Source organism: Physeter macrocephalus, chromosome 2 (genome assembly GCF_002837175.3).
Source record: "Physeter macrocephalus isolate SW-GA chromosome 2, ASM283717v5, whole genome shotgun sequence".
Taxonomy (NCBI): domain Eukaryota; kingdom Metazoa; phylum Chordata; class Mammalia; order Artiodactyla; family Physeteridae; genus Physeter; species Physeter macrocephalus.
In genome coordinates, this window is record NC_041215.1 from 76,360,276 (window position 1) to 76,386,503 (window position 26,228).

The 26,228-nt window shown below is 36.6% G+C and overlaps 1 protein-coding gene across 1 annotated transcript in view; it reads left to right on the plus strand.

The window, feature by feature from the left end:
- Positions 1-26,215, plus strand: part of ERICH2 (glutamate rich 2) — a 30,448-nt gene extending 4,233 nt beyond the window's left edge. The window contains 10 exon segments of the mRNA XM_055088462.1: positions 2,347-2,444; positions 6,558-6,588; positions 7,074-7,128; positions 9,271-9,366; positions 12,353-12,398; positions 12,400-12,502; positions 15,360-15,547; positions 18,957-19,014; positions 25,328-25,399; positions 26,044-26,215. Of these exon segments, the coding sequence (XP_054944437.1) occupies positions 7,082-7,128; positions 9,271-9,366; positions 12,353-12,398; positions 12,400-12,502; positions 15,360-15,547; positions 18,957-19,014; positions 25,328-25,399; positions 26,044-26,165 (732 nt within the window). The 5' untranslated portion in view covers positions 2,347-2,444; positions 6,558-6,588; positions 7,074-7,081 and the 3' untranslated portion in view covers positions 26,166-26,215.
- Positions 26,216-26,228: the final 13 nt, after the last annotated feature.

Genomic DNA, 26,228 nt, shown 5'->3' on the forward strand with positions numbered 1-26,228 from the left:
GGACGCGCAGGCTCAGCAGCCATGGCTCACGGGCCCAGCCGCTCCACGGCATGTGGGATCTTCCCGGACCGGGGCACGAACCCGCGTCCCCTGCATCGGCAGTCGGACTTTCAACCACTGCGCCACCAGGGAAGCCCCTAACTCTCTTTTCAATAGAACGCTTGATTCCAGATAACCTACAGGCACCTTCAGCTCAGAATTTCCAAAAACAAATTCATTATCCCCCAGAGTGTGCTCCTCTTCTGGTCCTTATCCTGGTCATCCAAACTGGAACCATCAAACTCTTTTGTTCTCCCTCACTTCTATGTCCACTGAGTCTCAGTTTCACCTCTCTTTTTGTTCCAAGTGTACCTTCCTGGCTTTGTGCATCATCATTTTTCCCTAGACTAGAGTTTGACAGACTTTTTCTGTAAAGGGCCAAATAATAAGTATTTTAGGCTTTGCAGGCCATACAGTCTTTGTCGAAACTTTTCAAGTCTGCCACTGTAGCTTGAAAGCTCCCATGACAATGTACAAACAAATGAGCATGTCTGTGTTCCCATAAGTTTCATTTATAAAGGTAGGCAGAGAGTCATATTTGGCCCATAGGTGATAGTTTGCCAACCCCTGCCCTGGGCTGTTGTAATAGCTTCTTAACTGGTCTCTCCAACTCCCATTCTCTCTCGGGTTTACCCTCCACAGAATTTCTTTTCTAAGATAGATCTAATCATATGATTGTTATTCAGAGCCTGGTTTGCTTTCCATTGCCTACTGGTTAAAATATTTAGCACATGGCAATAACTGTTAAAATTTGATCCCACATACAAGAAGCAGGTAAAGGAAAAGAATCTATCAAGGAAATGCACATAAGCAATATGTAGACAGATAACTCCAGAGTGGTGGAATGACTTACCACCAGGATAGGCTACATCTACTGCCATTCTCTAACACACGGCAGCAGTACTCTTCCCATCTACTGACTTGATCTTGACTTGGTTAAATAAATGCCACCTTCATTGTGAAGCCTGACTCAGTCTTGCCCCACTGCAGGTAGAACTGATCACTTCTCACTCTGTGCTCCCATGGTCTATGTTAATTCTAGTGTTGTAGCTCTTATTACATGACAGCAGGTATGTTAGCTTCTTTTGGTTTCAAGGAGTAGGAGCTGTATTACTCAAGGTCTCTTGGTTTCAGATGACAAAACTCCAGCTTGTTTTGGCAAAAAGAGAAATCAGTTGGCCCATGGTAAAGGCAGAGGTTGATCTGGAAACAGGAACTCAAATACCATCAGGAATGTGTCTGTGTCTGTCTGTCTTTGCCCCCCACACACACTCCACCCCTCCTCCGTCCCTGTCCTTCTCTCTACCTCATCTCTTCATCTCTCATCTCTGATTCTTTTGTATATTCTGCTTCACTCAGGCCACTTTCTTCCTGAAACCTAGAACCATGGCAGTTGAAAGCTCTACTCTCATATTCTCTTACCTTTGTGACAGTTCCACGTAGAAAATCCTCAGCAAAAGGTGTGGTGAACTTAGCTTGGATCACAGGCTCAATCCTTGGTTCAGTCACTGTGTTAGCTTATGAATTACCATGATGGGTCTGTGCTAGGACAGCACTGCTCTTGTGTTCAGAGGGGCTGGATCTGTCAACCACATAAGGGGGGGATGAGCTATAGGCAGACAATACCTTATTCTAGGGATATTTGTAGAAATTAAAATACGTGGAGGAATATAGCAAACCCAGAGAATAAGCCTCAGAACTGGATTCTGGAACTTGAAGGTTGTTCAGGGACAGTTCTGTTGACTGGACTCTCTCCCTCTATCTTTCCAATTCTGCCTCCAATGGCTTCTGACTCTCCTTGGGTATCTCCAGTCCATGAGCTCAAAAAAGAAGGGATTTGACTGATCCTGTTTGGGCAGTATGGAAAATTACATTGGAGCCCCTAGAGGGAAGCATTTAGTATATTACTTTGAAGCTTGGTCTGTCCCATGTATATAGGAAGTTAGTACTTTGTTTCCCCTATAAAATTCTGAGCTTCTCTTGTATCCCCAGAGCTTATCACAGACATATCTGATACATAGTAGGTGCTCATCAAATGTTTGTTTTAAATAAGCATTGAATACTACATGAAAGTTAGGAGTTACCTAACTGTGTTGCTTCTATTACCACCTGGATTGTTGAAAGACATCAGGAGAGTCTGCCCATGTTCCAAAAGGCAGAGGGTGTATTTGGTAGAGAATCGAGAGTCGAAGTGCTGATTAAATGAATGTTGTGATGTTAACATTAACCATAATCAGTAGTTATGAATCTACAAGGTGTGCACTTACATACTGTTCTGTCTGGAAACCATGACTCCAATTTGAACAGGTACCACTGGGTGGAGAAGAGAATTGAAGTAGCACAAGGCCAACATAACAGCTCACATGCCTGTAAGAGGTGGATAAACAAAGAGGTGGATACAAACGGTATTGCAAATTTTACATCGCATTTTTTAAATAGATAATACATTTATTTTATTTGAAGTTCAAGAGGTACAATGGATGTAAAGTGAAAAACTCCCTCCCACCCCAGTCCTGCGACTATCTCTATTTCCTCCCCAGTCAACCAATATTATCAGTTTCTTTTATGAAAACATTTCCTTTCAGAGAGATTTTTTGCTATTAATACTCATTTGAAAAATACATAGTTGTGCAATGGCCGTACCTTTTTCTGACCAATTATCAGTCTCTGCTTTAACTTTACCCGTGTTCTCAATTACTCTCCTTTTTCCCTGGAGTCAGTGATCTTTCTAAGCAAGTATCATTACTTTAGGGCTTATGTGATTAATTAATTAATTAAAAGTCCTTAGAGCTAGTCTGCTTGTCTCAATCGCAATAAAGCCTCCTTTTTGTTTCCCTAAGCAATCTTAATCAGCCCCATAGGGCAACGTCCCAGTTTTTCGTTTGGATAAAACATCAAGTTGTTTCTACCATGTCCCTCCTATGTGCCGGGCACTGTGCTAAACTCTTTACCCAGATTATCCTATTTAATCCTTATGATGATCCAATGAAGTTGGCACCATTGTGATCCCTGATTTACAGACAGAGGAACTGAGGCCTACAGAAATTAACTTACCCAAGCTTACATAGGAAGTGGCAGAACTGGGATGTGAACCCAGTGTCTTTACTCAGGAGCACAGCTCTTTTTTTTTTTTTTTTTTAATTGAAATATAGTTGATTTACAATGTTGTGTTAGTTTCTGGTGTACAGCAAAGTGATTCAAATATCTATGTGTGTATATATATGTATATGCACATACATACATATATATATATTCTTTTTCATATTCTTTTCCATTGTGGCTTATTACAAGTTATTGAATGTAGTTCCCTATGCTATAGAGTAGGATCTTATTGTTTTTCTATTTCATATATAGTAGTTTGTATCTGCTAATCCCAAACTCCTAATTTATTCCTTTCCCTACTTTCCCCTTTGATAACCATAAATTTGTTTTCTGTATCTGTGAGTCTGTTTCTGTTTTGTAAATGAGTTCATTTATATCATGTTTTTAGATTCCACATATAAGTGATATCATATGATGTTTGTCTTTCTCTGACTGACTTCACTTAGTATGATTATCTCTAGGTCCCTCCATGTTGCTTCAAATGGCATTATTTCATTCATTTTTATGGCTGAGTAATAGTATCCCATCATATATATATGAGGGAATATTATATATATGTTATATATATATTATATGTAAATATACATCTAATATATATATATATATACCACATCTTCTTTATCCATTCATCTGTTGATGGACATTTAGGCTGTTTCCATGTCTTGGCTATTATAAATAGTGCTGCTATGAACACTGAGGTTCATGTATCTTTTTTGAATTAGAGTTTTCTCAGGGTATATACCCAGGAGTGGGATTAGCTGGATCATATGGTAGTTCTATTTATAGTTTTTTTAAGGAACCTCCATACTGTTCTCCATAGTGCCTGCACCAACTTACACATTCCCACCAACAGTGTAGGAGGGTTCCCTTTTCTCCACACCCTCTCCATCATTTATTATTTGTAGACTTTTTCATGATAACCATTCTGACCAGTGTGAGGTGATACCTCATTGTGGTTTTGATTTACATTTCTCTAATTATTAGCGATGCTGAGCATCTTTTCATGTGCCCTTTGGCCATCTGCATGTCTTCTTTGGAGAGATGTCTATTTAGGTCTTCTGCCCATTTTTGGATTGGGTTGTTGTTTGTTTTTGTTTTGGGGCCATGCCTCACAGATTGTGGGATCTTAGTTCCCCGACCAGGTATTGAACCCAGGCCCTTGGCAGTGAGAGTGCAGAGTCCTAACCACAGGACCACCAGGGAATTCCCAGGTTGTTTGGTTTTTTTTAATATTGAGTTGTACAAGCTGTCGTATATGCAATCCCTTGTTGGTTGCATTGTTTGCAAATATTTTCTCCCATTCCATAGGTTGTCTTTTTGTTTTGTTTATGATTTCCTTCACTGTGCAAAAGCTTTTAAGGTTGATTAGGTCCCATTTGTTTATTTTTGCTTTTATTTCTTTTGACTTGGGAGACTGACCTTAGAAAACACTGCTATGATTTATGTCCGAGAATATTTTGCCTATGTTCTCTTTCAGGAGTTTTTGGTGTCATGTCTTAAATTTAGGTTTTTAAACCAGTTTGAGTTTATTTTTGTATATGGTGTGAGGGAGTGTTCTAGTGTCATTGATTTACGTGCAGCTCTCCAGCTTTCCCACCACCACTTGCTGAAGAGACTGTCTTTTCTCCATAATATATTCTTTCCTCCTTTGTCATAGATTAATTTACTTTAGGTGTGTGGGTTTATTTCTGAAGAGCCCCAGCTCTTGAGTATTACTCCGTACTGCCTCCCAAAGAATTCAATTTTATGAAAGGAGATTAAATGAACATTTCCTAGGTAATGATATAGCTAGACCTAGCAGAGACTGGATTTCCATCAAGGGCTGGGATCTGCTCATCCTAAGTTTTTCTTTACCAGGTGAAAATGGGGGGAGAATTTTATGCACTGATGTTTCATCCAGGTAAAGGGTAGAATGTAGCAATCCATAAAGACCCTAGAGCTAGAAAGGAAAGGAAATCTCTAAATATAAAGGGGAGACGCAGACATACGGGTACCCACAGAATGTGGGCATCTGTGGTATTTAAGTACCTCTCAGGAGAGGCCATCTTAGATTTCTTCTGTTAAGATCTTATTTGGTTCATTATTGCATTGTTTCAGCTTCTGAGCTCCACCGCTGTAGAGAATCAGGAGTAAAATCTTTTATTTATCCTAGAGTTTGGTCTTCTACAACTGTTTTTCCCAAAAAGATGCCTTGCTTTTCTGATGGACTTTAGCTCTCTGTAAGCTTCTCAGAGGGATAATCAAATTAATACATATATAATGTCTGGCTTGATCAGGGTTCCCCAGAGAACAAAGCCTAAGGCAAAAGTTTGTGCACTACTGCTTTATTCCAGAGTGCAAATCAGTGTGAGGGAGACACATTTAAAAAGAGAAAAACTTAATGCAAATAAATGAAGCTTCTCTTTTATTGTCTACAGTTTTGGTCCTGAATTTTATATTCCAGAAATCCCTAGGTATTACTATTTATAATTTTTAAAGCCTGGCTTAGGATATGGGGACAAGTGTTAGGGGAAGAGAGGCAAGTGAATTATTACTTATGAAAAATTTAAGTGTGGCATCTCCCATTCATTAAAAAAAAAACCTTAAAAGTTGATTTTTCTCTTTACAATTAGAATGAAATTTATCCAGGTATATAAAGGGCTAAGTTATAGGAAAAACAGTCTATATAGACTAACTTTAAAAAGGTACATATTCAAAGAGAAAACACTGTAAGTATTAATAAACTCATAAGGGAACTTATAAGGAAAGAATTATATTTTTAAATGAATCTTTGGAGAAAATTAAAGGTTAATTTCTAAATGCATTTGTTGAAATAATATTTTATTAAAAATACTGTATCTTGAAATATCATGGAAAAACTTCTAGTTCTGTCTAATATACACTCTTTAAAGGTGTTTTTAATAAACGGGTGAACTGGAATGTGGCAGGTAGTTTTGTTTATGTGTTGTTTTGCTTTGTTAAAGTGGGAGGGAAAAGCAGTGTTGTAAACATGTGCCACACTGAATTTATGGTTTCTGGGGGTCAGCTTGGTAGGAAAGGGGCACCTCAACCTGCTGTGTTGTATTTAGATCCAGATCTATGTCCAAGTTACATAAACCCAAAAAGGTAACAGAATTGGAGGCTAATTTAATACATCACTTTTCTAACATGCAAAATTTTTCCTATAGCTCTTTTTACGTAAACGCCAAGGTGAACGGGGAAAAGGGGAAGCATTAATTTCTCTAGGCTTTTTAAAAAGCTAATTTCATAAACCAGAAGAATGATGTTTTTCACTTAGGATGAAAGTAATGCTACTAAAAACAAAACCAAAATACATGCTTACTACCCTGCTGACAGACCAAGTTCTGCATTCTATTTTATTTATATTCTAAATTTATACAAGTGTTTAAATAAGTAAATATTTTGGTTTCTTGCAGGAATCATCTAGACAAGACAGAAGCTATAAAGGTAAGAGTATATAAACTAGTTTTTAGAATGCTTTAGTTCTATTTTACCATCAGTTTATATAGTTTTGTAATAATTGGTTTTAGTATAAAATTACATTTTAGCCTAGATAATAGAAATGTTCATATAAAGGTTATGAATAAATTATTTCAAATACCTCAAACTAAAATAATACTGATAATGCTAGTTTTTATTTCTGCTTCTCTTTTAGGCACCAAAATAAGGACAGAATGGCCAATTGCTAGTGTTTGATCCAAAGGGTTAATGATTTATTACTTAAAAAGAATATGTTTGACCACCCTTTTGTCCTAAATATTAAGAAGATAGTCTACAGGAACGGTTGAGTGTGGTTGAAAGACTTAGCAATTAAATCCTTTATTATACTGTCTGTCACTCAAACAATGCCTAAATATTTGCCAGTCAGGAATTTCTATTAAGCACATCACTACTGATAAAATACTGGGTTGATTTTTTTTCTTCTCTTTCAGCAAAAGTGATGATTGAACCAAATGTGATGATTGAACCAAATGAAGCAATGTCAGAGTAAGAAGATGTCTCTGGTTGTGCATCTGATCTATCACATGCCTTTTAAGCAATTAGAACTAGATAATGCAATCATTTGTCACCCAATTAAATTTGAAAGTCCAGAAATGCATGGATTAGCACTTAGCTTTTGCTTCAGTCAAAGCAATTGTTACTTAGATAAGAGGACATTTAAAATGAAAACTGAATTTTGATAAAAATGTAGGGGTATAGATAATATTCAGACCTACTTTTTAAATGCTTAAACACCAAGTATTCTGTATTTTACTTATATAACTTTCATCGCTCATTCCTGTTTCACTTTGATACTTGCTCTCTTCTTTGAGAATATCATTTTAAAAGAATACTTACCTTAAAATCAAACAGATTCTTTGTTTACTATGAGAAGAACCATTACTACTAAATTAGGAAAATAATCACCCTAACTAGTTGAAGAGATTGATATTAAAAAAGAATCATAGTCCAGTTTCAATTTGGTAGCTAAATATTAAGTACCTGCTTTGTTCAAGGCACTGATTCTGATAATTCATCAGAGCCCTTCCTGATATGATCTCTTGGTCTCCTCTCCCCTGAAAAAAAATTCAATTATTTATTCCATGAAAAATTACACTTTGAAAGTTGATTGTAAAACACATTCATGGGGATCAATTATTGATAAATTGGTAGGTGCCATTCTAGTGGGATTGTATTCAAATTGATACTATTTTGAATTATTCTGAATATTATTGGCTGGGAAAAATTATACCTTATGCAACATATATTTCAATTTTCATACTGTCAAAGCTAAAAATTAAAATTAGGGTCCACCTTGACTTTTGTTGTAAATTATATATTAAAGATGTATTTTTATACTAAAGAGAAGGTAATGTATTACAGATCAATGACAGAGAATCTGTGCTTATTTCAGATTAAATGTTATAGACAACCAGAAAAAAATAAATGCCCCATTAAGTATATTAATCTGGATGTAATTATATATTATATATCCTATTACATGGTTGAATATCTTTAAATTAAAAATCTAAGAAAATTTTAGTAGTCTTTGAGGGAAATAGGATATAACTTTCAGTAATACTAATGGGAGCTAGTAGTCATTAGTGAAAATAAATTCTATCATGTCTATGAACCCTGGTGTTCATAGGCTGTGGTAAGCAGTGTTGGAACTGGAGCAAGGGGTAACCCACATCCTGAGGTAGTTAAAACCCAGGGGTAAATCAAATGCAGTCTGGGCCGAAATAGAAAAGCAGAGTGACGGCCTGTTCTCTTGATCTCATTAATAATTGCATCTGTTTATCAAACTGCTTTTTGCAAGGGCAGTATGATCATGTTCCCTTCACTTGCAGAGAAGAGTTTAGGTTTGGGTTTGGTTTGGTTGTTGTTTGGAGTGAGGGAGAGAGGGATAGGTAGGTAGCCAGTAAGCTTCACAGGTGCATGGCTTTGTTACCTCAGGTACTCCACCCAGAGGTGAAGGTAAACAGAGCCAGTCCTGGAAAAAAAAGATCAAGTAGGAAAACAGAAAATCATGGGGGACCTTTACTTGAGGAACAGTGTGACTGACCTACAGAGTTGATGGATTTTCTCAGTATAGCTTTACATTCCACTCTCCACCCCACTTCTGGCTCCATAGTCTGACAGGCAGGGGAATTTCCCAAAAGGTCCTATCCAGGTTGGATTAGGGAAAACTAGAAATTTTCTTTCCCCACCAGTTCTTTGCCTTAATCTTCTGATTGATTCTTCATTCTAATCCGAGCCACAAGGAGTGTGTGAACTTTATAAACCAGGAGTTTCAAACTTCTATGTACACAAAGCCCAAATAACTCATTTCCGTTTTTCCTCATGGATCCTCTCTGTCAAAGATTTTGTCTACCCCAAAAATGGCACTTAATTAACAAACTATTTTCAGCAGTAAAAGTAAAGTATGTCTTTAATGCTGGACAAAGTGTTATAGATCTTGGACCTTTGATCTGTTGGTTTTTCGTCAAGCTTTCAAGTACACATAAAGATGTGAGGGGAAAATGGGTAAAGCGACTCAACTCTTGGAGTCTGGAAAAATTGCATGTATCGGTGATTCCATAATCGTATATTTTATCTTTTCTAAAATGTATGACACATTATTTTTTACTCCCATTTTTACACTTTAAGTAAATGCCTCTTTGGATGCAGACCAACATTGGCAAGCAAACTTTATACCTCACCAACACAAGTCTCTCTAAATGTAGCGAAGACAGTCTCAGAAAAGTAAGTTTTAATTAATTTTGTTTTTAGGTTCATGGTTTTTTGGGGTTTTTGTTTTTGTTTTTGTTTTGACTGCACCTCGGGGCATGAGGGATCTTAGCTCCCCAACCAGGGATCGAACCCGTGCCCCCTGCAGTGGAAGTGTGGAGTCTTAACCACTGGACTGCCAGGGAAGTCCCTCATGTTGATAAATGTAAATCATTTTAAAACAAAGTTTAAAATATAAACTTTAAAAAGTTATTAATTCCAATAGAAATTTGGGGACATTTCATAAATATGCCTAGTGTGCTTAACATACTAATTAATTCTAAAACCTAGGTTATCCACCCTCTGGTGTAAATATGTTCCAGTGGGATATCTAACTTGACTAACTCTCTAACCTTAGTAGATACTAAAGTAAATACTTCCCATTTTCCAAAGTAAAAATTTGAATCTTTCCTCAATTGTAATTGTATTTAAAGAAAATATATTTTAGAGTATACTGGTTATCTATTTTTGTTAAATGGTTAGAAGCATTGTTATCATAAGTAATGTCACTTTCTCAAATGAAGTCAACAGATGATAGTTGAAGAGCAGGTTGGAGTTTGGTCCTCTGCTTCTTTGAGACTGTATACAAGATAGACTTTATATCAGAAAGTGAGCAGAAAAGGAATTCACATTTTACTGTTAAAATGATGATTTGGTCACTTCTCATATGTATTTTTATGGCATGTTCACTGCTTCTCAAATAGTAATATCCTATTTATCTTCAGGTCATTGAGTATGTTGGCTTCCTCCATGTTAGGACATTAAGATTATTAAAGGCATTTCAAATTATTCAAATATCCAGAACTAGACTAGCTAAATTCCCTTCTTTAGTGATATAACTTAGTGAATATATAAGTACCATATTTCATAGATTCTGAAGCATGCATATTTTAACATCTCTACTTGACAATGCTTTTTCTTTCTTAATAACAGTATGTCTTATAATAAATAGGTGGTATCTTTGGTTGGACCTAGAGATTATCATACTAAGTGAAGTAAGTCAGACAGAGAAAGACAAATATTATATGACATCACTTATATGTGGAATCTAAAAAATAATACAAATAAACTTATTTACAAAACAGAGACAGACTCACAAACCTAGAAAACAAATTTATGATTACCAAAGGGGAAAAGTGGGGAGGGATAAATTAGGAATATGGAATTAACAGATACACACTATTATATATAAAATAAACAACAAGGTCCTACTGTATAGCACAGGGAACTATATTCAGTATCTTATAATAACCTATAAAGGAAAAGAATCTGAAAAAGATACATATGTATATGTGTGTGTATGTATCTGAATCACTTTGCTGTACACCTGAAACTAACACAACATTGTAAATCAACTATAGTTCAATTTTTTAAAAAAAAAGAGGAAGAAAAAATGGTATCTTAGATTCAATGAAATACTGGAATTCGTGGCTGAGAAAAGGCAGTGAAGTCCTCCTTTTATCTAGATTAGATATTAGAGCGTATGAATTCTGGTAATTACTTGTGGTGACCTTTGGCATAATAGGACTCTCACCATGCTAGAAACTGAATACTTAAGTGACTTCTCAACTTTTCATGTGTAGGGTTTCTTCTTGGATGCTCTCTTTCACAATTAGAAAATCAAGGAGGGCAGAGGTAGAAATATAAATCATCTTTGCTTTGTATTTTTCATCAACAGAGTGGGGTTTTGCTTTAGCAGCATATACTGGGGAAGTGAATATTCCATTCCCTCCCATAGTATTAAGAATATAACAAGCTGTTCAGCATATTTGTTAAGCACCGTGCAAATCACTAACTTAACTACTAATGTTCTAGATTCACATTTCAATAGGGATAAAACAGAGCTACCATAACTTAGGGGAAAAAATAATAACACTTTACATCTTTTTATATCTTTCCATGAAAACTAGAAGTTGAATTTTTTAAACTCAATAAAGGAGACATATTAAAAGAATCACATTAAAGGAGATACAAAAAATGAACTTGGGGTTATTTTTCCACCAGCATTGGTGCCTGTCTTTGTAAACAGAATGCACCACACAAGAATCCTCTGTCTCAATGTGTTATCTGTTGACAAGAGGTATCAGGCTTGAAGGCTAAAAGAGAAAATTAACCCATTTTTATCTCAGCCATTTAATGTAAAAGCAGGCTACTTTGTATTATGACCAGGGGTTAATATTAGTGTTGGACTCCATAAGCATAGCATTTATTTTTTTTAATTTAAATTTATTTATTTATGGCTGCGTTGGGTCTTCGTTGCTGCACGTGGGCTTTCTCTAGTTGCGACAACGGGGGTCTACTCTTCGTTGCGGTGCACAGGCTTCTCATTGTAGTGGCTTCTCGTTGCGGAGCATGGGCTCTAGGCACGCGGGCTTCAATAGTTGTGGCACACGGGCTCAGTAGTTGTGGCTCGCATGCTCTAGAGCACAAGCTCAGTAGTTGTGGTGCATGGGCTTAGTTGCTCTGCAGCATGTAGGATCTTTTCAGATGAGGGATCAAACCCTTGTCCCCTGCATTGGCAGGCAGATTCTTAACCACTGCACCACCAGGGAAGTCCCAAGCATAGCATTTAGCAATGGTAAGACCTGACTTACAAACTTAAAAAAAAAAAAAAAGAAAAAAAAAAACCTGAAGGCTAGTATTCCTTAAATAGTTTTATTCCATCATATCACAATGATATGCCAGGAACATTCAGGTAATGGATTGCTTATATACTCTGTTAACTCTGAAAAGATTCTAAGAATCATTACACAATGACAAATGCCCAATAGAAATAGAATTTTAATCATTAATAAAACTTATTTTTAATGCTTTTCCACAAAGAAGATATTGCATTTTAGCTATTTATTGTTGGTGTATTATATCGTGTGTTTATATTAAATGTGTGTATGAACCCATATAGAACCTTAAACAGAATTGTGGCCTAGAAAAGTGTTTTTTCACTCTCTACTTTAACATTTAGTAAGGAAGTCTCTTCAAAAAATATTGAAAGTAAAGTCTCTAAAGAATTTTACCGAAAATAGAGTATCTCCAAAGAGTATTGAAAATAAAGATATAGAAACAAATCTACAGTCTAAGATATGGTCATCTTCCTTCTTAAAAGAAAGCACAGGTAATAATATTTGTTTTATTTGAGTAACTGTAGCTTCTAATTCAGCCCTCCTTCTCTAGGACCTTTGGGATGTCGACAACTCATAGGTCTGGAGCGGGTTGTGGGAATCAGTAATTTTTCAAACTCAGGTACCGGATGATTCTGACATGCAGTCAGGTGGGATCCATGGGTATACATTACATAAAATGATAATGATAGGGTATTCAATTTTAGAATGAATTGAAATACCTGTGAAAGCATTAACAAGTTCTGCCCATTCAACAATGGTTTACTGAGTGCCAGGCACTTGTTTAGAAGCTGTGGATATAATAGTTAGCAAATGACCAAGATCCTTGCCCTTATGGAGTTCACATAGATAGCCAACTATTAAACACTAATAATAAACAAACACAAATAAGACAGCGACAGGTTGGGATGGGTGCTATAATATAAATAAATGCCACCTGGAAGAGGGAGAACTATCTTAGATCTAGGGATCAGGAAACCTCTCTCATGATACTCAGTGTTTGTGAATTGACTGAGTTCCTATGACATCACATAAAGTTCTTAATTTCCTATTATGACCATCCCTGATGACACCAGTGTGATGAGTCGGTGAACAGGCTGGGTACACACTAGAAGATTAGAGTGGTTATGAGCCGACGGAGAGTGTAAAGGAAACAGGTAGATAGACTGAATAGCCCAGGCATCCCACTCTTGGAAGGACTTGTTATCCCTTTTGAGGATAGATAGTACCTTTTGCTTAGAGTGAGGAGTTTTCCCAACGTTTTCCTTTTTTGGCCTGTTTTTTCTTAACATTGTCTTCTCTCAACCTTTCCTAGATTTCCTCATTTTCTTCTTTCTAACACCAGTGTTTCTACACTATTTAGAGTAGCTCATGGCCACACTCCCGTCAAAGAAGACATCTCAAGACTTCCCAGACACTCACAGTCTTACAAGAAGGGGATGATGTAGCACAAGTTAAGGTTGAAACTGTGAAATTCATCTGTAGAGCCAAAAAACTTGGCAAGCTCAATAGTGTTTCCCAAAGAGATAATCTTAGGAAACACAGGGTAAATTTTTTAAATTACTTTAATAGTAGTATATTTTAATGTGTATTAGAAAAAAATAATATAAGACCTCGTTAAGAATATGGACTCCAGAGCCAAACTGACTCCCAGATCTACCTTAATTAGTGGTGTGAAGTTGGGCAAGTTATTTAACCTGTCTGTCTCTCAGTTTCATCTATGAATGGGATAAAAATAGTACACACCTCACTGAGATGGTGAGAGAATTAAATGAGTTAATATATGTAGTATTCAGAAGAGTAATGGCATATAATATTTGCTATGATTATTATATCTTTTATTACTACCTCCATCAGTTTTGTGGATGATAATATTTATGATCTGGTGAAATTTCTAAGTTAAAAAAGTAAATTTAAAAAAAATTAAGTAAATAGTATAGGTGATCCTCTCGTATGGCAAAATGGATGAAGATAGTATATTACTGAAATTTGGAAAATGTTTCAATAGCTTGTGCCGTGGAGGTTTTACCTCTTAAATATTTCTCTAATATATCTCCTCCTCTCAATCCCTATTTTAACAATGCCCTGTCAACCATCTCTTTCACCTGGACTTTTTAAAGACACCTCCAACCACCTCTCTCCTTGCTCTTTTTTTTTTTTTTTTTTTTTTCTGTCTGCCTTCAAATACACTTTCCACCCTGGTATCCAGGTATTCCTTCAGAAATTCAGAATTGATCATACTTGTTTCCCTACTTAAATATTTCATGACTACTTTGTTTCCCTACTTTTAAATCCTTCATTCTTAGGATAAAGTTCTAACTCCAAGGCCCACAAGACTCCATTATCCAGCTTGTACCCCTCTGGCTACATCTGTCACCATTTCAGCCTCAACTTTGACCCATACGCAACAACAAAGTGCTTGTAGCTCCACACACATTCTTTTTTCACTGGTTCATGCTGTCCCCTCTCCTTGGAAAAACTGATCCACTCAGACCAGGATGGGGCTCTCCTTTGTTCTCCCATGTACCTAGTACACATCTTTATCACTGCCATACTGTTTTATAATTATCCATTATGTTTCTGACTCCCCAGTTAGTGTGAGCACCCTGAGGTCAAAGACTGTTCATTTTTGTGTTCCTGGGGCTCAACATAGTGCTGGACACTGAATGGGTAGTCAGAGTAGTGCTTATTTTTTTATTTTTCAGTCATCTATGTTTGGTCATAGGTACTGTGACTTGACATTAAGAAAAATCATTAATAATGTTATGTAACTTCTGGTTATATCTGGAACACTTCACATGTATCTCTTCCTAATTTGTGCGTGTGTGTGTGTGTGTGTGTGTGTGTGTGTACAGAGAGAGAGAGAGAACTTTATTCTCAAGTATCCAAGCAGTGACTACTTGCCTAAGAATAATTACTTTTCAACCTCTATAGTCTTACTTTTACTTTCCAAGCTCTTTATTTTGCATTTACATTCCTATAAGAAAAATTTAAGGAAAGTATTTCTATGGATAGAATAGCATTAATTTCTTTTTTCTAAAAGTTATTATATTCTTTATAAACAAAACCGTTTTCCATTTATTACAATTTCAAGCACCAAACAACTCTAACATCAGCTCAGTATTATCGGTTTGGGTTTTTTCCTGTTTCACTTAGCAGTTTTATTACCTTTTTTGGAAATGGAAATCAGGTAAATTTATTGCAGTGCTGTTTAGTCATGAAAAAAAATCCAGAACAGGAGGACATATAGTAAACATGTACACTTGCTACATTATAATTTAGGAGTCACCATTTTAAATTTTTGAATACGTTTCAATATTTATTGATTAAATTATATGTATTCTTTTCTAGGTGAAATGAGCAAAAGTGTAGTCATTACAGAGCAGGAGAAAAATAATGAATGTTCCCCTGAGGATACTGATGATAAGTTGTCTGAATCAACAGATGATGATGGTGAGGATGATACCAATGATGAAGATAATGAGGAAGACAGTAACCCTAATAAGGATACTCATGCCCCATTAGAGTTAATGACAGAAGTAAGTTTTACTCGTATGTTATAACTCAAGAAACTTAAAAATATTAAAATAGCTTAATAGTATATAGTCTTGCAGACTAAAAAAAATAGTTAAAATATCCTTGCCAACACACAGATGCTTACCTCGTTACTCATCTTTCTTACTACTTTCACCAGGGTAGAGGTGAGAGAAAATTCTAGAAGTGACTCAAAGTATTCTGGTAAAGGCAGAGGCAGGAATAAGAGAAGTTTTGGCATAAGACTCTTCAAGGACTGCTTTAAGAAAAACTTTCTACTTACTGGAGACCATGCTAGTTACTTGGGATATTTAGAGATAAATAAGAAAGACATGACCTTACCCTTGAGAACTAACAGGCACATATTATGTGTATAATGCAATTTATAATAAAATGAAATATGTGCTAGTAGAGGTGTTTGTAAAGTTCTCTGGGAACTGGGAGGATTAAGTGACTAATTGAGAAAAGAAGCAGGAGAAATGGGGGGTAAAGGAAGGATTTTTAGAGGAAGAGACATGAATGGAATCTTAGAGACTTGAAGAGGGATGTATAGGAATTCATCTGGTAAACATATCAAGGAGGTGTTCCTGGCATAGGAAACAGCATTGGCAAAGGCATTGAAGCCTGAAACGTCACATGAGAAAATTGTACATAAACGGTTACTGATAATTCTATGAGAACAAAACAGTTTTACCTCACTTGTTGTGGTGTCACAGTCTACCTTTAATTAATATTACACAACTTCGTGTATATCATAAGAACTTCATAACAGTACATTTTCATTTCCCCCTTCTCATCCTTTGTATTTTTGTTGTCATATGTTTTACTTGTACATGTGTTATAAGCCCCAGAATACATTGTTCTTTTTGTTTTAGATGGTTAGCTATCTTTTAAAGAGATTTTTTTTAATGGAAAATATCTTTTTTTGGAAGGCATTTCTGGAGTTCTTCATAGCTCTGTGTAGATCCAAACTTCTACCTGATATTATTTTCCTTTTACCTGAAAAGCTTCCCTTACTATTTCTTATAATGCAGTTCTGCTGGAAATGAATTCTCTCAGCTTTTGTTTGTCTGAAAAGTCTTAATTTCACCTTCATTTTCAAAGGATTTGATAGCTGGAGATTCGGTGGGGGGGGCCAGGTTTTTTTCAGTACTTTGAAAGTTTGCTCCATTCTCTCACATTTTGCATAGCTTTAGACAAGATGCCTGCTGTTAATCTTATTTTTATTTACATGTATATGTCTTTTTTACCATCTTTCAAATTTTCTTCATATGTATTATTTTTGGCAATTTGATTATGATATGCCTTGATGTGGCCTGTTTCTTCTGTTCATTGAGATTCTTGGACCTATGAGTTTATAGTTTTCACCAGGTTTGGAATATGTTCAGTTATTAAGTCTTCAAATATTTTTTCTGATCTCTGCCCTCCCTCTCTTCATCTGGGCTACAATTATACATATGTTAGACCACCCAATATCGTCCCCAAAATCACTGATGTTCCCTTTTTTTCCTGTTTTTTTCTATATATTTTTAAATAAAAATATTTATTTATTTATCTTTGGCTACACTGGGTCTTAGTTGTGGCACGTCGGCTCTCTAATTGTGGTGTGCAGGCTTAGTTTCCCCACAGCATGTGGAATCATAGTTCCTTGACCAGGGATCGAACCCATGTCCCCTACATTGGAAGGCAGATTCTTTACCACTGGACTACCAGGGAAGTCCCTCTATGTATTTTATTTTAGAAATTTCTAATGCTCTGTGTTCAAGTTCATGATCTTTTCTTTGCAGTTATAATCTGCTGTTAAGTCCATCTCCCTCCTTCTCTCCCTCTCCCTCCCTAGCCCCGTATATATATATATATATATATATATATATATATTCATTTTCAGTATCCTGTTTATCATCTCTAGAAGCTTTCTTTAAATATTTTTGTAACTATCATTTCTCACCTCATCATGTTCATATTTTCTCTACTTTTGAGCATATGGCATATATTTATAATGGCTATTTTAACATGTTTGTCTGCTATGCTATCACCTCTGTCAACTCTAGGTCAGTTTCTGTTGATTAAGTTTTCTTAATGACCTATAAGCAGGTCATATTTTCCTGCATCTTTGCATGCCTGGTAATTTTTTACCAAATACTAGATGTTGTAAATTTTATGCTCTTGGATACAAACTTTTGTTGTTGGACTTTGATCTGAAACAGTTGAGTTACTTGGAAATAGGATGCTCCTTTTGAGTTTTGCTTTTTAACTTTGTTGGGAGGATCCAGGGCAACCTTTATAGTGTAGGGACACTACTAAGGCAGTACCCTATGAGGACTCTTCCCAGTGCTCTCTGTATTAAGAGGACCTTCCACTCTGGCTGGAGAGAACATGAGTTCTTCTCAGCCCTGTGTGAGGTCCAGTGAGTATTCCATCTGCTCATTCTAGTGATTCTTTCTCTGGCCTCAGTTTCTTAATACTCATGTGCAGATCAATACCAGCCAAAGACTCTTTAATATTACTTCATGTCCCTATCTCTTGCAGAGTAAACCTAGTGTACCTGCAAATGGTTCAGAATATGTGACACACAAGCAAGAATAATTATCCGAGTGTAGGCTTCTTTTTTTAATGGAAGGTGTGTAAATAACTAATAATAGAAGATCAGTAAATTGTGGAGCCTAAGTAAGTAAAAAAAATAAACAAGAATATTTAATTCCATGGGGAGAAAATGACCATGATATGTGGTGTATTTTTTAAGTTACTGAATAATCCTAGTTTTTGTGAATATATATGTGTTCATTTATGGAAAAAATACTAAAATGATGTTCATGGAGATGTTAAAAATAAACATCTCTAAATGGTAAAAATATAGATGCTATTTAATTGGGGGCAGAATGTGTTTATTTAGCATTTAAATTTCCTACCTACAAAAATATACATACAAATATGCATACAAATATTACTTTGTAATAAAAAATACAATAAAAATAGTAAAAGCAAAACTAGATGGTATAAGGGCAATCAATACTGGAAAATATTGAATATACATAATTGTAAATCTATATTTTTTACTGAGTATTGTGTAATTATGGATTAAGTTCACAAATAAAAGCTGTATCTGAACCAAAGGGATATTAAAGTGATTAAAGTCTTCAGAGTCTATGCCAGTTGAATCAACCTACGTATTCTCAAATTGTTCAGTAGTGTGTACACTGTGTGGCTGCAGCAAAGCAGAGGTATCATACTTATTCTGTGTGGCCTTAAATAGTCCTCATTAACTGACTGATTACAGACTCAGTCCTGGAAAAACAAGTAAAAGTTAAAAGCAAAATAGTTAATCATTAATGGAATATTTTCTAGGGCGTTTATAATTGACATTTAAATTCTCTGTGAAACTACGTAGCTGAAGAATTTCTGAATGTTTTCCAGTTCCTAAGAGCAGAAATGGGCCAAGACTACTATTTGGCAAAAAAATTATGTCAGATGAGTAAGTACAAAATACTTTTCCTTTTTCCGATCTTCTCTGTTTCCAAATATATTCCATAATATGTAAGATGGTTTGATTATCATACATTTAATGAATTCTCTGATAGTGTCTCAGTGAATCCTTGATAGTAAAAATTGGTATAAGGACTAATTTAGACTTCTAGCGTAACTTTGAGTGGGATAAAAATGACAGAGACTAATTACACCATTAAAAAATAAGTCAGAATCCTTAGCCTCATGATAACGGGTTTGTAGCATTATGCCTTTAGATTCAAAGAAGTGTTGTGTGGTGCAGGAAGCCTTACTTAACATGCAATTATTCCACAAATATTTGAGTACCTACATGTGCCAGGCACTGTTCTAGGCACTGGACAGATAACAATCCCACATTTATATCTAGTTTCAGACAGATAACAAATTTATCTGTAACTAGCCTGTCACAGATGATAGGTGCTATGGAGAAAAATAAAGCAGGGAAGAAGGAGTAAAAAATACTGGGAGGGAGGCAAAGCAGTTTTAAGTAGGATGGTCTAGGAAGGCCTCACTGGAAGACTAGAGCAAACACCTGAAGAAGTTGAGGAAGTGAGTCCTGTCATCTGGAGGAAGTGTGTTCCAGGCAGAACTAATAGCAAATGTGCTGAGAATAAGCCAGGGAAAGTATGATAGGAGATGAGGTCGGAGAGCTTAGAGGTCAGGGGTTGTGCAGATTGCATAACACCTTTCACAGCTTAAGGACTCTGGCTTTTTCTCTGAGTGAGGTGGGAAACCACTGGACACTTTTGAGTAGAGGAATGATGTGAACTACCTTATTTTTCTGTCTTTGGGTTTTAGTTGTTTGACTTGACGTTCAAAATGGTGGTGGTTTTCTTTGTATTTAAGCAAAGAAAGGTTTGCTGAGTTTCTTAACTCTGTGGGTTGATGTTTTTATCAACTTTGAGGATTTCTTGGCCATTAACCTTCAAAGATTGCCTCTGCCATAGTCTCTCTTCTCTTCCTGGGTCTCCAATTACATATAAATTAGACTTTTTTTCATGGTGTCCCACATGTATCTTATACTCAGCTCTGTTTTTTCCATTTCTTTGTATTTCTATGCTTCAGTTTGGATATCTTCTATTGACCTGTTTTTGAGTTAATTTATCCTATCTTTTGCTGTGTCCAATCTGCTGTTAAAACTATCTAGTGAATTCTTAATTTCAAGGATTGTATTTTCCAATTTTAGAAAGTCTATTTAATGATTTTGAAAGATTCCAGCTCTCTGTCAAAATCCATAATCTTTTCAACTATTTTGCCCATCTTTTTCTCTTACTTCATTAGTCTTAGTTATTTTAAAGGAGAAAATGGCAACTCTACAATTAAACTTTATTAATAATGGACTTGAAATATTAACTATTGTAGACCTGTCTTATGGTTAAAATCTTTTGGTGAAAATGTAGTGTAGGGACATGGGGTCTACTCTCCCTTGCCTCACAGAGTCCCCACTGTGGATACAGTACTTCTTAAATCATTGGCTAATTTTTAAAATGGGTTTCTTGAATGCTTTAACACTACCTATTTTATATCCAAAATAATTTGCCTTGTTTAATCCTTTCAAGCATTTTTTACCTTTAGAGCCATCGAATAAAATATTTCAATCAAAACTGTTTCTGGTGGCCCACAAACAGAATTTCCAATCAGAAAGAATCCTTAGAGAGAGAATCATGTCCAATCCTCTGTTTTTATAAATAATGAAACTGAAGCAGAGAGAGGTTAAGCAGCTTGTGCAGCCCTGCTCAGGGAGCAAGTGACACAGCCAGAACTGGAACCCCAGCCTCCTTTTCCCTCAACTGCTTTTCTTCTCTGTGTGGCTGGTATAGAAGGGAGTGATTTTGTAGCTCTAGCTCCCAGTTCTGTTGAGTTTTTCTTGTGGAGCCTAATTGTAGGAAAATTTACATATTATATTATATTTATATATTCATCAATCATTTTAGAAAAGCCTCTGGCTAAAGCTTACAAACTATAGACACTGATATCACCACATCTGTCAGTAAGTTTTGGCTGTTAGCCCAAACTGTAAACAGCAGGTGCTCAGTATAATGCTTATGGACCTGACATACCAGTGCACATGCATTAAGGGCCAGGTCAATGGGGATGAAAAAGTTCAAACTGATATATCTTAATGGGGTTATATTCCTTTAAAAGCTCACTCCCTTCCTTCCAACCAGTAAATATTGAGCACTAACTCTGTACCAGACATTATGCTGGGAGCTGGAGAGAAAGAACTCAGAGCACACATGCTCTAAACCCTTTTGGGGTTGATATCAGACGTGGTTTGCACTCTTACTGTCTCATCCAGTAATGCTGTTTACTCTTTTCTGTCCATGGCAAATAGTGGTGCCTCTAAAACTAAGGACTAAACTCTAGGAAAAGAAGCTATGGAGTGCCCTAAGACAGGCACCATGATCCAGGGAGCCAAATGGGAAAGAGCTGCTCCCAAGAGGAAGAAGAGGCTGATGGGAAATGTGGGCAAAAAGGCCCAGAGAATAGGCATAGAGAGCAGGGGTGTGCAAAGTAAGATTGGCTACCCCTGAGGCAGACTGCCAGCCAAGGATGTGAAAATTAGGGAGGCCCTGGTTTTGCAAAGCCAGGCAAGTTCAAGGAAGAACAGAGAGTTGTAGACAGACTGTTCCAGGGAGAAGGAAGTGCTAGTTCTTTGCTGCCAATAGGAACACTTGGCTGAGGGCTTACCCAAAGTCCCTCTCTGTGTTCAGAGCAACAGACAAAACAAATTTTTTTCATCTAGCATGGACCCCAAAATATTATATGTAAATTCTTACAGCATAGATATTCTTTTTCTAAAAATTTTTTTGAAGGATAGTTGATTTACAGTGTTGTATTAATTTCTACTATACAGCAAAGTGATTCAGTTATACATATACATTCTTTTTCATATTCTTTTCCATTATAGTTTATCACAGGATATTGAATTTAGTTCCTTATGCTATACAGCAGGATCTTGTTGTTTACCCACTCTATATATAATAGTTTGCATCTACTAACCCCACACTCGCAACCCGTCCCTCCCTCACCCCATCTTGGCAACCACAAGTCTGTTCTCTACAGCATAGATATTCTTTTGTCTCTTTTTGTTTCCCCCCATCTTCTAGCTCTTCCATGGAACACTCCACCTTTCTCTATATGTATATTTATAAAGTTATGCATGTAAACATAGATTGTATATTTACATTTTTATGTATTTATATATGTATATATTGAACACCTCCTATGGGAACATTAAACATACATTGTTTAATTCTTACAGCAATTCCATGAGGCAGATATGATTAATGCCATTTTACAGATGAGCAAAGTGAGGCTAGCAAGGAGAACTAATTCACCTAAAGTCACACAGCTACCCAGTGGTAAAGCTAGGATTAGATCCCAGGTCTGGCTTGAGAGCCTATGATTTCTTGCTATATTTCCATTTCCTCATTTGACTAATAAGCTTATATTTCTGGTTAAGTAGGCAGAGACTTGGAAAAGAGATGCTTTTATGAATCAATCAGATTGAAATGGCTCCTATAAGTTGACAAATATATTTTTTATTTGTATCTAAGGCAACTAGTGTATATGAAATACTGCATCTTTGTCCCTGCAAAAATGTTTTACAAATCCATTCTCTTGAATAAAGTCTCCAGTTCCTGGTGTGTTTCCTTGCCGTCCAATCACAGTATAACCATTTGTATCTTCACTTGGCTGCAGGGCTTCCCATCCTGCATCCCAGGTGCAAATGGGTTCTTTTCTTTTTATCCTGCCTTCTATAAAAGTTGTTGGTGAAGCCTTGGAAAAGAGGTTTTTAAATGAGACTGCAAGTCAAGATTCCCAAGTACTTTTCTTCATTTATCTCATGATTGTGAGATTTTCTGTCAATCTTCCCATTTCTTGGTCTCTTTACCTGCAGCCCAGTCATCTCAGGGTGCCAACACTTCTGTTCACAGGCAGCCCGAGATTCTACAAAAATAACTTTTAAGCCTTGAAGACCTACTCTGTCAATTATAATAATTGTAAATGTTTAAGAATAATGGCCTGAAAACCAAAATGGTTCTCATCATTATAGGTCTTACACAAATACAGATGTATCTTCAGAAAAGAAAGTTCCTATAAAGTTTTCTATTTATTTTTGAGTGAAATAAATCACCCTTTCTTATTAGCCTAGAGTATAATTTTATCAAGGCATGAAAGGACTGCTTCCTATTCAGTTGTCTATATTCATTTATTCCTTTTTTTTTTTTTTTAATGTTTTGAAGGCTCCACCTCTGTGTCAGGTACTCTCTTAGGGCTGCAACAGTGAACAAGACCAGCAGTCTGTCTACCCTAGCATAGCCTCCTGTCTGAGGGCCTTAGAGCTCCGTGGGCAGCAGAATCCCCAGCTCCCTGCCCCAGCTCTTCAGCCAGAAGGAGGCATCCACTGCACACTTAGGAGGGAACCAAGCCTTTCTCCAGGCCCGGAACCACTCCAGGAAAACTAATAATCAACATTTATTCAGCACCTACCATGCACCAAGGACTAAACTGAAGTATTTATCTTTATCTATATTATCTGTTTGATTCATCAGAACAGCCTGATGTGGTCAATAGTATTATTACAGATAAGGGAACTGAGGTACAGAGGCATTAAGTACTTTCCCCAAGGTGACCCAGCTAGACAGTGGCAGAGCCAGGGTTCACATCTGACAGTCTTTCTTCAGGGTCCATACCGGCCTCTGCTTATGGGCCCCGGTTGGGACACAACTCCCAAAACATCAACTGCATATGCTAAGGGCTTCTCTTGCCTTTTTACAAACCCTACTAGCCTGTCAAAGAGTTTTTTATTTATCACCTGGGATGGATATTGCAGGGCTAAGTTTCAAAGCAGATACCTTTCCCTCACTCTGAAAATTGACAATTGCCAGCAGTTTTTGTTAAACCCTGAGAATAGCTGATGCCATACTTCACTCCCGTGGAATAATCCTAACTCCAACATGAAACTTTCTAAGCTGTGTTCCAAGGAATATTAGTTCAAGATTTCTTAGTAAGTGTTCCACCAAAAAAGGATTCCATGGGGATAATAAATTGGGGAAACCACATTCTCCTCTCTGTAAGATCCATAGTAGTTATGAGCATATTAATGGCTATGTAGAATCCTGTGGTTGCTCCTTACTATGAGCGTTACCTGATTGACTTCATTAGCCTAGTTTCCCAAATGCATATTAACATCTTAAGAAACTAGTATCTCAAGGAGCAAGTTGGAGAAACTCTGCTCTAGAGAGAGGCTTAGCCTCAGAGAAAGATTTAGACTGCTAAATTATTTTAGTCTAAGTTAAAATGTACAAACAGTCACTTTTATCAGAAGCCTTAAAAGATGTATAAATACCCCTAGAAGCCTTAAAAGCATGTTCTGAGCAGGTGCACACTCATGCTCACCCAGATTGATGGTACATTGTTATATTAGGAATTAGGAAACAAAGACCTTGGTTTGGTGTGTCAGGATGAAAGCCATATGCGGTGAGACCCTCTGAGCCATTGGGGCCTAGTTGAACCATCCACAATTCTCTGTTTCACTCTTAGCCAGGCAAATAGCACACTTGATGTTTCAGTGCCCCCTGGGGGCCATCAGGATACTACGCAGGAGTCACAACATTTAAATGGATGATGCAGGATTATGAGTACACCTCAAGGCAGGTAGGAAGAAGGCAGAGAGAGAGATCTGTAGAGCAAGATCTGAAAAAATAAACTCGTCTAGAAAACTCTGAAATAAAAGATGTAAATCTTTCTGGCCTCTAGGACATTAGTAACATACTAACAGGCCTAAAAAAAATCTATTGATATGGTCCAAAGGAAAGATGACACATTCACATAAAGGATCAGCAAAAAGGAATAAATAGCACTTAAAAACAATGGGTCTGATGAAGAGGTGAGAGTGCTGTTAAGTAGGCGATGACTAGGGTGTCATTAGTAAAGTCTCCATGTTTTGCGGGATTTGTACCTTGTTTGGGGAACGCTTATAGTCAAGAAACACTTCGGCTACAGGCCCATGAGGGATGCCTCATAGTGATAGAGATTTCCTTCTTTGGACAGGAGGTAGAAACTAGAATGAGGATTATTTCCCTTACAAAGCACCTAAGATAAGTAGAACATTTTCTCTATTTGTGCTTAGATATATCCATGGTATAATTGTTGGTGGTTTTGCTTTGTGCATTTTCACTTACTCTCATTGACAGTTTCAGTCTCATTCTGAAGAGGCTGTTTGCTGAAACACTTCGAACACTAATAACATGCATTCTGTTGTCCATTTTCAGTCCTAATCTATGAACCAGAAAATCCTGAGGCCAAGGAGTTTTTCTCACTTATTGAAGAAATGCTTCTGATGGGTAAATTTAAAAATTGAATACTTCTTTCTTATAGAACTATGAGCAGTCACAATTTAAAAATCCATTATCCCAGGAGATTGGCAAAGTACATCCTCAGGAAGTGGTTAAGAAAAGGCTAAATGATCATCTTGGATGGTTTCATGAAACCTGCTTGTCCTCTGTGGGTGGTCAAGATGACTCCCTTTCCCCTGGGGGATGGAACTGCTCAAGCAAAGCAGGCTCCCTGGGCACAAGGTATTGGGCACTGACAGAGTCCTCAGAGGGAACAGAACCTGCTAATTGCGCCAGGCACTAAAGGGATTATCCCGCAGTTCCAAGCAAAGCCAGTACCCTCTAAATCACCCTGAATCTCACTTTACTCTTATTCTATTTAAGTAAGAATTAAGTTGACAGTAGTAAAAAAATATGTTTATAGACCAATGTTTTAAATTTATTTTAAATCCACAAACATCTTCATGCCAGTAAGAATATGTGCTTCTTTGTACTACTGCTTTGACCCTACATGCAGTTAGCAAACTTCAGCTCAGTTCTCACATTCCAAAAATATGTATTTCTTAGTGGCGGGGAAAACAAGGAGAATTGTGATTTTTCAGGGTAGAAATATTAAGAAACATTTTAAGCAAGTCTCTCCCTTTCTGTGGCAGAGAAAGCTCAAAATCTGGAGGAAGATGATGAAGAGAGTGGAGAAGACAGTAGCGGTGAGAGTGCAGGGGAGAGCAGTGAGGATCCAAGTGAAGAAAGCTCTGATGAATGTGAAGATGGGTGATGACATTTGCTGCTATAGTTTAATCTTCATGTATGTTCATTACTGTATACTATGGAAATATAA